Source organism: Abramis brama (genome assembly GCF_963993115.1).
Source record: "Abramis brama genome assembly, chromosome: 5".
NCBI classification, from domain to species: Eukaryota; Metazoa; Chordata; class Actinopteri; order Cypriniformes; family Leuciscidae; genus Abramis; species Abramis brama.
The window spans coordinates 1,477,501-1,492,500 of NC_139967.1; the positions used below are offsets into that span (position 1 = coordinate 1,477,501).

Below are 15,000 nucleotides of genomic sequence, written 5' to 3' on the forward strand. Positions count from 1 at the left end.
CCCGTACCGTAGATGAGTGTGTGATCTAAACCCGTACCGTAGATGAGTGTGATCTAAACCCGTACCGTAGATGAGTGTGATCTAAACCCGTACCGTAGATGAGTGTGATCTAAACCCGTACCGTAGATGTGTGTGTGATCTAAACCCGTACCGTAGATGTGTGTGTGATCTAAACCCGTACCGTAGATGTGTGTGTGATCTAAACCCGTACCGTAGATGAGTGTGTGATCTAAACCCGTACCGTAGATGAGTGTGATCTAAACCCGTACCGTAGATGAGTGTGATCTAAACCCGTACCGTAGGTGAGTGTGATCTAAACCCGTACCGTAGGTGAGTGTGATCTAAACCCGTACCGTAGATGTGTGTGTGATCTAAACCCGTACCGTAGATGAGTGTGATCTAAACCCGTACCGTAGATGAGTGTGATCTAAACCCGTACCGTAGATGTGTGTGTGATCTAAACCCGTACCGTAGATGAGTGTGATCTAAACCCGTACCGTAGATGAGTGTGATCTAAACCCGTACCGTAGGTGAGTGTGATCTAAACCCGTACCGTAGATGTGTGTGTGATCTAAACCCGTACCGTAGATGAGTGTGATCTAAACCCGTACCGTAGGTGAGTGTGATCTAAACCCGTACCGTAGATGTGTGTGTGATCTAAACCCGTACCGTAGATGAGTGTGATCTAAACCCGTACCGTAGATGTGTGTGTGATCTAAACCCGTACCGTAGATGAGTGTGATCTAAACCCGTACCGTAGATGAGTGTGATCTAAACCCGTACCGTTATAGATGAGTGTGATCTAAACCCGTACCGTTATAGATGAGTGTGATCTAAACCCGTACCGTAGATGAGTGTGATCTAAACCCGTACCGTAGATGTGTGTGTGATCTAAACCCGTACCGTAGATGAGTGTGATCTAAACCCGTACCGTAGGTGAGTGTGATCTAAACCCGTACCGTAGATGTGTGTGTGATCTAAACCCGTACCGTAGATGAGTGTGATCTAAACCCGTACCGTAGATGTGTGTGTGATCTAAACCCGTACCGTAGATGAGTGTGATCTAAACCCGTACCGTAGATGAGTGTGATCTAAACCCGTACCGTAGATGAGTGTGATCTAAACCCGTACCGTTATAGATGAGTGTGATCTAAACCCGTACCGTTATAGATGAGTGTGATCTAAACCCGTACCGTAGATGTGTGTGTGATCTAAACCCGTACCGTTATAGATGAGTGTGATCTAAACCCGTACCGTTATAGATGAGTGTGATCTAAACCCGTACCGTTATAGATGAGTGTGATCTAAACCCGTACCGTTATAGATGAGTGTGATCTAAACCCGTACCGTTATAGATGAGTGTGATCTAAACCCGTACCGTAGATGAGTGTGTGATCTAAACCCGTACCGTAGATGAGTGTGATCTAAACCCGTACCGTAGATGAGTGTGATCTAAACCCGTACCGTTATAGATGAGTGTGATCTAAACCCGTACCGTTATAGATGAGTGTGATCTAAACCCGTACCGTAGATGTGTGTGTGATCTAAACCCGTACCGTTATAGATGAGTGTGATCTAAACCCGTACCGTTATAGATGAGTGTGATCTAAACCCGTACCGTTATAGATGAGTGTGATCTAAACCCGTACCGTATATAAGTGTGTGATCTAAACCCGTACCGTAGATGAGTGTGTGATCTAAACTCGTACCGTAGATGTGTGTGTGATCTAAACCCGTACCGTAGATGAGTGTGATCTAAACCCGTACCGTTATAGATGAGTGTGATCTAAACCCGTACCGTTATAGATGAGTGTGATCTAAACCCGTACCGTAGATGAGTGTGTGATCTAAACCCGTACCGTAGATGAGTGTGTGATCTAAACCCGTACCGTAGATGAGTGTGATCTAAACCCGTACCGTAGATGAGTGTGATCTAAACCCGTACCGTAGATGAGTGTGTGATCTAAACCCGTACCGTAGATGAGTGTGTGATCTAAACCCGTACCGTAGATGAGTGTGTGATCTAAACTCGTACCGTAGATGTGTGTGTGATCTAAACCCGTACCGTAGATGAGTGTGATCTAAACCCGTACCGTTATAGATGAGTGTGATCTAAACCCGTACCGTTATAGATGAGTGTGATCTAAACCCGTACCGTAGATGAGTGTGTGATCTAAACCCGTACCGTAGATGAGTGTGTGATCTAAACCCGTACCGTAGATGAGTGTGATCTAAACCCGTACCGTAGATGAGTGTGTGATCTAAACCCGTACCGTAGATGTGTGTGATCTAAACCCGTACCGTAGATGAGTGTGTGATCTAAACCCGTACCGTAGATGAGTGTGTGATCTAAACCCGTACCGTAGATGAGTGTGTGATCTAAACCCGTACCGTAGATGAGTGTGTGATCTAAACCCGTACCGTAGATGAGTGTGTGATCTAAACCCGTACCGTAGATGAGTGTGTGATCTAAACCCGTACCGTAGATGAGTGTGTGATCTAAACCCGTACCGTAGATGAGTGTGTGATCTAAACCCGTACCGTAGATGAGTGTGTGATCTAAACCCGTACCGTAGATGAGTGTGTGATCTAAACCCGTACCGTAGATGAGTGTGATCTAAACCCGTACCGTAGATGTGTGTGATCTAAACCCGTACCGTTATAGATGTGAGTGTGATCTAAACCCGTACCGTTATAGATGAGCTCTGAGAACTTGATCCCGAGATTCTGCTTGATCCTGCGAACCTCCCGGTCCATCGTGAAGGTCTCGATGTCCAGATGAGCCTGAAGCAGGATCGCTCCTCCAGGGGTTTCGTAGATTCCTGACGCCACAACAACAGGAAGAGATAAATCCATTGTTTCCTCTCTTATTACTATATACAGTCAAACTAAAAATGATTCAGACACCAGATATAATTTCTTATATTATTTTACTAACATGTGCAGGACACTATAGTTCATTTATGTGAGTGAGGAGAGCAAAATAAAAACTGTGACACATTATACCCATAAACTCTTCATACAGTGACTACCAGTAAAATTTGGGACCAAAAATGATTCGGACACTTTGAGCTGATCATGTTTTGCTGAAGTGTGTTTTCTTTAATTGCTAATGCTCTTTTTACACACAGACTGAACACAATGAAGCATTGCTTGGTGATTGGTTGAGCTAAACTGGTATTATCTAATTGTGTAGTTAAATTTACCAGCTGACAGATATTCAACATAATTCATGTGTGAGACAGTCTAACAGAAGGACGGACAAAACCAGTCAAATATCAACTGAGTTCTGCTCATATTTTATTACCATTTTCTAAACTATAGCGAATAAACTCTGATAATGTGTGTTGTGAGGATGTGTGTGTGAGGATGTGTGTTGCAAGGATGTGTGTGTGTGAGGATATGTGTGTGTGAGGATGTGTGTGTGTGAGGATGTGTGTGTGTGAGGATGTGTGTGTGAGGATGTGTGTTGCAAGGATGTGTGTGTGTGAGGATATGTGTGTGTGAGGATGTGTGTGTGTGAGGATGTGTGTGTGTGAGGATGTGTGTGTGTGAGGATGTGTGTGTGTGAGGATGTGTGTGTGTGAGGATGTGTGTGTGTGAGGATGTGTGTTGCGATGATGTGTGTGTGTGAGGATGTATGTGTGTGAGGATGTGTGTTGACGGGTACATTGACATCAGGATGAATGATAATGGATCAGGGAAACGCAACAATCGTCTCTGTCAGGTTCATCTCGACCCTATAATTCCCCCGTCAGTGTGTGACACACAGAAATGAAGCTTTCACTCAGACATCTGAAGGGTCACACACACCATCATGATGAACGGACACACACACGCTGCTGATAGATTGTGTCTAGTCGAACCATGTCGAACACGCACCACTATACAGTCAAACCAGAGTTTATTCAGACTCCTTCAACATTTCTCACATTATCTCAGTTTATTCGCTATAGTTTAGAAAATGGTAATAAAATATGAGCAGAACTCAGTTGATATTTGACTGGTTTTGTCCGTCCTTCTGTTAGACTGTCTCACACATGAATTATGTTGAATATCTGTCAGCTGTTAAATTTAACTACACAATTAGATAATACCAGTTTAGCTCAACCAATCACCAAGCAATGCTTCATTGTGTTCAGTCTGTGTGTAAAAAGAGCATTAGCAATTAAAGAAAACACACTTCAGCAAAACATGATCAGCTCAAAGTGTCCGAATCATTTTTGGTCCCAAATGTTTATAAATGTCACTGGTAGTCATGAAGAGTTTTTGGGAATAATATCTCACAGTTTACTTTATTTTGTTATCCTCAAAATGAACTATAGTGTCCTGATCACACACTAGTAGAAAAATATCCAAAATTATATCTGGTGTCTGAATCATTTTTGGTTTGACTGTATGTTCAGATTAAAGAGAATCAACTAATATGGCTTTTTCAATGGTCATTAAACCTATAAGTAATAACTTTAATCAAACACACTTAGGTAAAAATTATATACACACATGTGAAGTGTCAGAGAGCACACAAATACTAAACTGAGCTCTCTTCACGTCTTCTTGCTCTTGAATGGACAAATTCGTCAAAAAACAGCGAGTTTCCTAATAAACACTGTGGATTATGTCTTAAGTGAACGTGAACAGTTGAGAAAGTAAACGCGTGTGTATCAGCATCAGTGTATTAGATCTGTGCATTCGCTCTTAAAGTGACAGTAGCCTAATATTCCTGCTGTGTTTTTAATGTTAATCAAACAACAAAAGACAGAAATAACTTTTGCTCTCGACTGAATAACTTTTGTAACTTTAATATGGATTAATTAATAAGGATGAATAAGGATGTTTATTTATAAAATGAAGACTATGCAGTATGGCAAGCCGTTTTAACTTTTATTAATTTCCAGGATATGAATTCTTGATATCAACAATTCAGTTTTCACTAGTTCAAATTATAGTTATTGATATCAGGAATTAGATTTATACTAGTAACAATGGCAATTCTTGATATCAAAAATTCCACTGTAATTTTGCTAATGCTAATTATTGATATCAGCAATTACATTTTTACTAGTTAAAATGCTCATTCTAGATATCAAGAATTGAATTTCAACTAGTAAACCTATAATTCTTGATATCTGTAATTGTATTTTCACTAGTAAAATGTCACCATAGGCTGCCATTCAAAATCAATTGTTGATATCAAGAATTGATTTCTTACTAATTATTATTTTACATTACATTTCTGTACGGTCACTAGCAAAGGTGTGGCAAAAAGTTAGTTTTAGGCCCTGTATATATATACATATGAACCTTCAGAAATCACTCTAAAATGATGATTTGCTTCTCAAGAAACACTTATGATTATTATCAGTGTTGAAAACAGTTGTAAAACTTTTTTTTTTCAGGATTCTCTGATGAATAGAAAGTTCCATTTCATTTATTTAAAATCTAAAATCTTTTGTAACATTATAAATTACTTTACAGTCACTTTTGATCAATTTAATGCGTCCTTGCTGAATATAAGTATTGATTTATTTTATTTCTTTCCCCTTTTCATGAAAAAATCCTGAAAACTGTTTTCAACACTGATAATAATCATAAATGTTTCTTGAGCATCAAATCATCATATTAGAGTGATTTCTGAAGGATCATGTGACACTGAAGACTGGAGTAATGATGCTGAAAATTCAGCTTTGATCACAGGATATAAATAACTTTTAAAAATATATTCAAATAAAAAAAGTAATATTTGAGAATATTAAAGTTTTTTATTTTTTTTATTTTTTTATTAAATAAATGCAGCCTTGGTGAACAGAAGAGACTTATTTTAAAAACATTTAAAATCTTACCAATCCCAAACTTTGAACAGCAGTGTGTGCATATATACAAGTTTATATAAGTTTGCCCAACGTAACACAGAAATAACTGACTCACCAAAACAGCTCAAAACCTCTTTGAGACTAAAGATTTCTTCAATTAAAGCTGCAATTGTCTTTCTTAACTTCTCAGAGTCTTATGTGTAAAACAATCTCCGTCCCCTCGAGGCTCTCGGCCCAAAACCCCGAGCGTCACAGTAACTCTGCCCAAAACAAGACTTAGGGAACGACCCGGCGCTTAAGGCCTGAAAAGTGGCAATCTGATACATTACGGCTCTGTGGGATTTAGAGCAGGAGATTGAGGAACTAAAGCATCTGATAAAAGTCTCCGGCATTAAGATCCCAAGAGATGAAGCCAGATTTACACTCATCTTTACACACTTCAGGTGTGTTTGTGTGTGTGAGGTTAAATGTCTTCAGGTAAAACACGGGTCGGATTATCATTCCTCACTCCTGCCCGGACAGAAAGAGTGTGGCGTTAATACCGCTTTAACACTTCAAAAGACTCACACACACACACACACACACTCCACAAACACTGTGAAGAGCTTAATAACTGAAGCCTGAGGCGCGACACGGTCAGTGTTAAACTGTTAAAAGCTGACATTTAATATTAGATGAAAAACTTAAACTAAACCAAAATTAGAGACTGGGCAACGAACTGAAAACAGTTTAAGTTTAACTGGAAATTAATAAAAAATTCAAATATATTAAACCTTAAAATGAAAAAGTGATTTCAAAATATTAATATTTTGTATTTGTATATAATATATACACATTAACTATAATAATGTATAAATAATAGTAAAATAACACTGGTCCCTCATTAACTTAAAAAATTTTAACAATTTTTTCTACATGCATTTTTCAAAACATCAAATCCAGTTTATAAATTGGATAAATATCCTGACGTTATCAAATGGAAACCCTTTTACAGAAGTGTGTCTTTATCGAAGTATCAGCATTAATTTATAATAAAAACTTGAATAGTAATGTAAAGCTTGATGCCATAATAATACTTTATTATATTCACTATAGAATTTATCATGACTTTTTAGTTAATCTCATATTAGTTTTCTAATATCCTCAGATTTTCCGTGACTTTTCATAAAGTTCAGATTGTTTTTTTATAGTTCTTGAACATTGAAACACATTTTTTTGTCTCTTCTGCTCACCGAGGCTGCATTTATTTAATCAAAAATACAGTAAAACAGTGAAATATGTGAATATATAGTAAAATATAATTTATTCCTGTGATCAAAGCTGAAAATTACTCCAGTCTTCAGTGTCACATGATCCTTCAGAAATCACTCTGATATGATGATTTGATGCATTTATGATTATCAATGTTGAGAACAGTCATATTTTTGTGGAAACTTTGATACATTTTATTTTTCATGATTTTTTGATGAACAGAATGTGTCTTTACTGTCACTTTTGAGCAATTTAATGCGTTCTTGATGAATAAAAGCAATAAAAGCAGTGAACGATAACAGAATAGAAAATAAAGATTTTGAAATGCATGAGAATCCGCTGTTGTTGGGAAAGAGACAGAAAGGGTTGTGCTTATATTTGACAGCGACTATCTGAACCTCAGTTCACTTCATTCTCCTGGACCGTGTCACATAAACACAGCCTGTCACGAGCTTTATTGAACATCGTAAACACACACTTCCACAGATCTTCTGTGAACCGACGGGGAAAACAAGACATTACGTATTTTTCAATTCCCACCTGTCACTCTGCTGTGAATCCCGAGTCAATTATTCAGCCAGAGGAACAGACTGTCACAAACAGGGTCTCCAGCAACCAGAACCAGCAGAAGTTTCACTGCAAACAATGTGTTGTCTTGTTTTCCAGAACAAATATCCAAGCATCAGTGTGATGCATAAGTTACTTAGTTAATAAATGTGACTGCATGCCTTGACATCCTAACCAGATGCGATGCAATAAGATTCCAGTGACAAATAATGTGTCTGTCCACACTAGACGCGACGCGACTTCGAGATGCGTCAAAATCAATCAAAACCCACAGCCAATCAGAACAGCGTGTGGGCGGAGTCAGCCAATCAGAACGGCGTGTGGGTGGAGTCAGCCAATCAGAACCGTGTGTGGGCGGAGTCAGTCAATCAGAACAGTGTGTGGGCGGAGTCAGTCAATCAGAACAGTGTGTGGGCGGAGTCAGTCAATCAGAACAGTGTGTGGGCGGAGTCAGTCAATCAGAACAGCGTGTGGGCGGAGTCAGTCAATCAGAACAGCGTGTGGGCGGAGTCAGCCAATCAGAACAGTGTGTGGGCGGAGTCTCGTGGCACCAGAGAGTAATCTCGACGGCACTCGCTAGAACATGGATAAGTCGCTACATAATCAAATTCACAAATATTACACCATTTAAACATTATTAAAAACACACAGGCTACTGAGTTACTAAAACAATCTTTGTCAAAGAATACACTTGTTTGTTCACAGTTTGAACGTTCTCGTTTCCATTTGTTTAATTTCAAGATCTGAGTGTTTATTATCCATTGTTGCTTTTTTATTTTTATTTTATCTATTTATTTTATTTATTTGACAGGGACAATGCAAACAAACATAGTGTCAAAGCAAAGCTTGTCACTGAAGTGCTGCATAAAAAGTTTATAGCAAAAGCTAATTTTCAACTCCTGTCCCTGGTTGGGCTTCTAAACACAACAAAATTTACATACTTCACTATTTCAATTTAAAACAATATAAACATGATATATAAACAACTCCTGTCCCTGGTTGGGCCTTTATACACAATAAAATTTACCCGTAAAATGTACATACTACACTACCTGGGGATATTTTGGGGATATTAATTTAATTTTATCAATCAATAAATTTACACTAGAAACAACCTTGTTGTGTTATTTTGGTTTAATGCTGTGAAGCTGCTTTGATGCAATCTGTATTGTGAAAAGCGCTATATAAATACACTTGACTTGACTTGACTACCTCAAAAAAAAAAAAAGATATATAAACATGATGTATAGACATGCATATCATATACAACTCTTACCTACTTACAATAATTAAAAATGAGTACACTTTTGGTTTGTTTTTAACCAGTTTTTTAGCCTGAAAGTAAACACTTTGAAACAATTGAGATTACTTTGTATTGTTTTTAAGATTTTCTTTATATGCTTGTCAAATTTTAATTGAGAATCTAAAACCAATCCTAGATATTTGAATTCTGTAACTGGATGAATTTCATTATTTTACACATGACACGCTTTTAACATTAAATAAAGCACATAAACAGCACCTGAGATTATCATCGCCACACTTTGTGTTTGTTGTTCCAGCGCGACGTCGCAGAAAAATAGAAACCGTTTCTAAAATAGAATCGTCGCGTGTCGCCGTCGCGGCCGGTTAGGACAAACACTGATTAACATGGAGAAGAGGCTTTTATCGCGCGGCGCGTGAAGTTAGGACACGGTGTTAAATCACGATATATTTAACGGAGAAGCAAAATGACTGAAGATTTTGATCCAAATGAAGCGAACAAGAACAAATATCTGTCAGTGGAGTCAGAAAAATAATCTTCCTTCAAAGGAAAAACAAGATTATTTTCCTGACTCCATTTACAGGTATTTCATCTTGTTTTAAACTCAATCTCAGTTCATTTGGATATTTTTTTTTTCAGTAATATCTGAAGTATTTTGCTTCTTCTCCAGTAAATGTATCTTGATTTAAGAATGTTTAGATATTAGTGCTGGAAAACGAGACAGAAACCCCGAGGAAGAACATGTTTTTGGGGGATTCTGATGCTGTTCTTTAGAAAATGTTGATAAAAGGGAGGAAAAGCTTTTGTCAAAAGTTGGACGAACATCAAATGTGAAGGAATTTATAGACAATGATGATCAAATTAAAAGTGAAGCGTGTCATTTCTGCCCTGCAATACTTGCAATATATTCCTATGTTATATTAATATAGGAAAAAGTACTTATTATTATACTATTTATTATAAGTATTTATTAAAAGTAAATACTAAGTTATATTATAAGTATATATATATATTTATATATTACATTTTATACACGTATATATGTGTATATACGTGTATATATGTATATATATATATATATATATATATATACATACATATATACTGTATAATGTGTAAAAAAATATATGCACCTAGTTTACATTTTTTTTTTTTTTTGTTAATAATAATAATTGATTAATTAATTAATATTCCTATGTTATTATAACAGGAAAATATTTTTTTTCATAATTTTGCCATAAAATTAAAATTGAAGACAAAATTTGCCATAAAATTGTCATAATTCGTTTACACAAGCAACACCAGAGTCGTGGGTTTGATTTCCAGTGAATGACATGAACTGATAAAATGTTTATCTTGAATGCATGGAATAATCTGAGAAATGCACAAATGTAATCATATTTCTATGTGTGTGTATGTCTCTTCTGTAAAGCGCTTTGTAAACAGTTTTAAAAGGTTCTGTATAAATAAAGCTTTATGCACTTCATAAATGTAATGACTTGATGTTCTTACCTCTGGACTTCATCCCAATGAAGCGGTTCTCCACGATATCGATTCTCCCCACTCCATGCTTTCCACTTTGAAACGTGAGAGTCGGTTATTGATTAATAAATAAATAACAATGCATATATTCTCAAGTGACACATGCTGTAAAACATAACATTTGTATGTTTGCATGGCTGTTTATGGTTGGATAACATGTAAAGTTTAAGGAGCCACAGTGAAAGCAAGCATTGAGCAACTCAAGAAATGTTCCTCCTGAATTCGTGACAGTAGAAGAGTGAAGAGTAAAGCTGAGGTTCTGCTCACCCGATCTCATTCAGGTACAAGAAGATCTCCAGTGGAGTCTCTTTAGATTTCCCTTCCTTAACATGCGTCACTTTGACTGGAACACCTGGAAGTATGAGAACACATTAATATGATGATGAGAAGTGTTTTCGCTCCATTTCTGTCACCCGATGGGGTTTGAGTTTCCTGACTCTGGGATTTAAACACACTGGATATTCAGTCAAGCTGAATACTGACACTATTGGATCAGAAACCTTTTTTTTGCTTTATCACTGAAAATGACAGAATGACAACAGGCAGACAGACAGATAGACAAATGGATGGATGGATAGACGGATAGACAGATAGACAGACAAATGGATGGATGGATAGACGGATAGACAGATAGACAGATGGACGGATGGACGGATGGATGGATGGATGGATGGACAGATAGACAGACAGATGGATGGATGGATGGATGGATAGACGGATAGACAGATAGACAGATGGACGGATGGACGGATGGATGGATGGATGGATGGATGGACAGATAGACAGACAGATTGATGGATGGATGGATGGATGGATAGACAGATAGACAGATGGATGGATGGATGGATGGACAGATAGACAGACAGATGGATGGATGGATGGACAGACAGACAGATGGATAGATGGATAGACAGACAGATGGATGGATGGATGGATGGATAGACAGATAGATAGACAAATGGATGGATGGATAGACAGATAGATAGACAAATGGATGGATGGATAGACAGATGGACGGATAGATGACAGACAGACAAATGGATGGATGGATGGATAGATGGATAGACAGATAGATAGAAAAATGGATGGATGGATGGATGGATGGATAGACAGATAGACAGACAGATGGATGGATGGATGGATGGATGGATGGATGGATAGATGGATAGACAGATAGACAGACAGACAGATGGATGGATGGATGGATAGACAGATAGATAGACAAATGGATGGATGGATAGACAGATGGACGGATAGATGACAGACAGACAGATGGATGGATGGATGGATGGATAGACAGACAGACAGATGGATGGATGGATGGATAGATGGATAGACAGATAGACAGACAGATGGATGGATGGATGGATGGATGGATAGACAGATAGATAGACAAATGGATGGATGGATGGATAGACAGATAGATAGACAAATGGATGGATGGATAGACAGATGGACGGATAGATGACAGACAGACAAATGGATGGATGGATGGATAGATGAATAGACAGATAGATAGAAAAATGGATGGATGGATGGATGATGGATGGATGGATGGATGGATGGATAGACAGATAGACATATGGATGGATAGACAAATAGACAGACAAATGGATGGACGGATAGACGAATAGACAGATAGAAAAATGGATGGGTGGGATGGATGGATGGATAGACAGATAGACAGACAAATGGATGGATGGATGGATGGATGGATAGACAGATAGATAGACAAATGGATGATGGATGGATGGATGGATGGATAGATAGATGGATAGATAGACAGATGGATAGACAAATGGATGGATGGATGGATGGATGGATAGATGGATAGACAGATGGATGGATGGATGGATAGATAGATGGATAGATAGATGGATAGACAGATAGAAAAATGGATGGATTGATAGATAGATAGATAGATAGATAGATAGATAGATAGATAGATAGATGGATGGATAGATTATGGATGGATGGATAGACAAACAAACTATATTCTTTCTTTTCAACAGTATATCTGTTGTTTTATCCTCTTGTATCTTACTGTAAAATAAATGACATATATTTGTTTTTAAAATGCGAAGAGCTTCTGGTTTCACTGAAGTCTAGATCTAGATCTCCAGAAGTCTGAGAGTGTTCTCGATCTCGACGGTCCTCTCAAACACTCCCAGAAATAAATCACGGAGAATACTCGACTTATTCCCAGTGTGAAGCGAGCCGCTCGGAGGCCAGAGGTGCAGGATCTGAACGGGGGAGGAAAAGAGGGAGGAGAAGAAAGAAAGAAAAGATCCCAACACGGGTCTCATTAGCATTTATCACGCTCACAGTTGCCAATCATGTGCCTGCTCGTCCTTTCACAGCTGTAAACGCAAAGCCCTGTGAGAATAATCACGCCTAAAAGAGCAAGCCGGACAGTCCGACCCAACATTAAAATCATCCAATCATTGCTTTATATGCTCAAACTCTTATGATGCTTTTCCTGTGGAATAAAAAACTGGAGTTGTCCCATCAGACCATGTCAGTCAAGCTCCAAAACACAGCAAAAAAACACCATAAAAGTATATATTTCATGTCTATTTAGTTAAATAATAAAATGACAAAAGCACACGACGAAATTACTAAAAATTAAGCTAAAATTAACATGAAAGCTAATTCAAAATATAAACAAACTAAAATGACTGTTCTGAGGTCACATGATGCTTTCTCTCATATCAAATATGGTTCTGCTACTTTTGCTATGACGTTTGACTGCGAGATATGACGCATGTTGGACGTTAACGGCTTCAAACGTCTCGGCAAACTCTCATTTATGACATTTTTTTGAGTCACTGTGACAGAAAAAGTTGCTGCCTTACATTTTTAAGTACAATCAACTTGGATGTTAAACTAATTTCAACTTAAATTACATTTAAACTGACTTAAAAAAAAATGAGTTGACTTTTTTATAAGCATAAATTATAAAAAAGTTGAAAATTGCTTAACTTATTTGTTAAATGACTAAAAATTAAGCTAAAATGAACATGAAAACTAATAACATGTAATAAAAAACGTTCAAAATATAAAAAAATGCTCTCAATTCTCTCATATCGAATATGATGCTGTAACGTTTGCAAACGTCTCGGCAAAGTCTCATTTATCACATTTTGTGAGTCACTTTGACAAAAAAAAAGTACAATGAACTTGGATGTTAAACTAATTTCAACTCAAATGACATTAAACTGACTTAAAAAAATACGTTGAATCTTGCATAACTTATAAAAAAGTTGAAAATTGCTGAACTTATTTGTTAAATGACAAAAAAATAAAGCTAAAATGAACATGAAAACTAATAACATAATAAAAACTAATTCAAAATATAAAAAAAATGACTGTTCTGAGGTCACATGACGCTTTCTCTCATATCGAATATGATGTTGTAACGTTTGCAAACGTCCCGGCAAAGTCTCATTTATGACATTTTGACAAGACAAAAAAGTGTAACAAATAAACTTGGATGTTAAACTAATTTCATCTCGAATTACATTACACTGACTTAAAAAAATTAGTAGAATCTTGCATAACTTGAAAATTCAAGTTAACTTAAATTTAACAAAATAACTCAACTTATTTTGATGAGTTGCACTGTAAAAACATATGTTGTAAACATTTTTTACAGTTAATGAACAGTTGTTGCATGTAAAAGAGCTGTGTGAAGATTTCCAGAACTGAATATATGAGCTTAGAGTAAATAATGCCAAACACTGGCCTCAAACCCAGAGGCCGAGGGCCACAGGACAGCGAACGAGCAGCGGCTCCCAGAGATCCCGGACCCTTCAAATAGTTAATAATTAGATTAAAAGTTCAAATAAATGAAACGCAGCGTGAACGCAGAGTCTCTCGGCCACCTCTCCTCTCTCCTCATTCACCGTGCCGATTCTATTCGTTCCCTCGGCCTTAGAAAAGCAACAATGGCACAGAAGACACAGTTGTAGGAAAAATTACTGCTTTACATTTTTCCACTCTTTCCTCTTTTTTTTGTTTTTGTTCCCCTTTTGAGGAGCCGGAGAAGACGTGGCAAAAGAAACGGGGGTTAAAATGACAAGAGGGAAAAGGTTTGGTAGTTAAAATTCTTTTTTATCAACGAGAGAGAGAGAGAGAGAGTGCTGAGAAAGTGAGCAGAAGAAAAGAGGCAGGAGAATAGAAAGATAAACCAGGTCTTTACAGGAGCGGGGCGTTGACGGGGGGGCCGCCATTGTGAGAATCACTAAAACAAGCTTTTCTCATGGACATTAAATGGACGTGCTCAAATATCTATGAATACTGATGGCCGATCAAAACGGATCATAGAGCACAATGACGTCGCTGTCTGATAAAATCACATTACTAGTTCGCTGGGGTCTCGCACAACTATTGAGATTCTAATTCCCCACAAAAAATATGGGAACGAAGTCCTGACGCACTTTGTTTAACTGCTTGAAAACAGTTTCTTTGAGTGAAAAACTAACATTCCACTGCATATCCTACAGCAAATTCTGTTTATATCGATGCAAAATGCAAACTATAATAATCACACCGCTCTTTATC

At 37.5% G+C, this 15,000-nt stretch overlaps 1 protein-coding gene across 1 annotated transcript in view; it reads right to left on the reverse strand.

Annotated features, from left to right (window-relative positions):
- ass1 (argininosuccinate synthase 1) overlaps positions 1–15,000 on the reverse strand; it is a 61,698-nt gene that overhangs the window by 13,121 nt on the left and 33,577 nt on the right. Inside the window, exons 10-12 of the mRNA XM_084114245.1 lie at positions 10,705–10,789; positions 10,408–10,472; positions 2,691–2,822 (exon numbers count right to left, since the gene is read on the reverse strand). Coding sequence (XP_083970371.1) covers positions 2,691–2,822; positions 10,408–10,472; positions 10,705–10,789 — 282 coding nt within the window. The remainder of the gene's footprint in view (positions 1–2,690; positions 2,823–10,407; positions 10,473–10,704; positions 10,790–15,000) is intronic.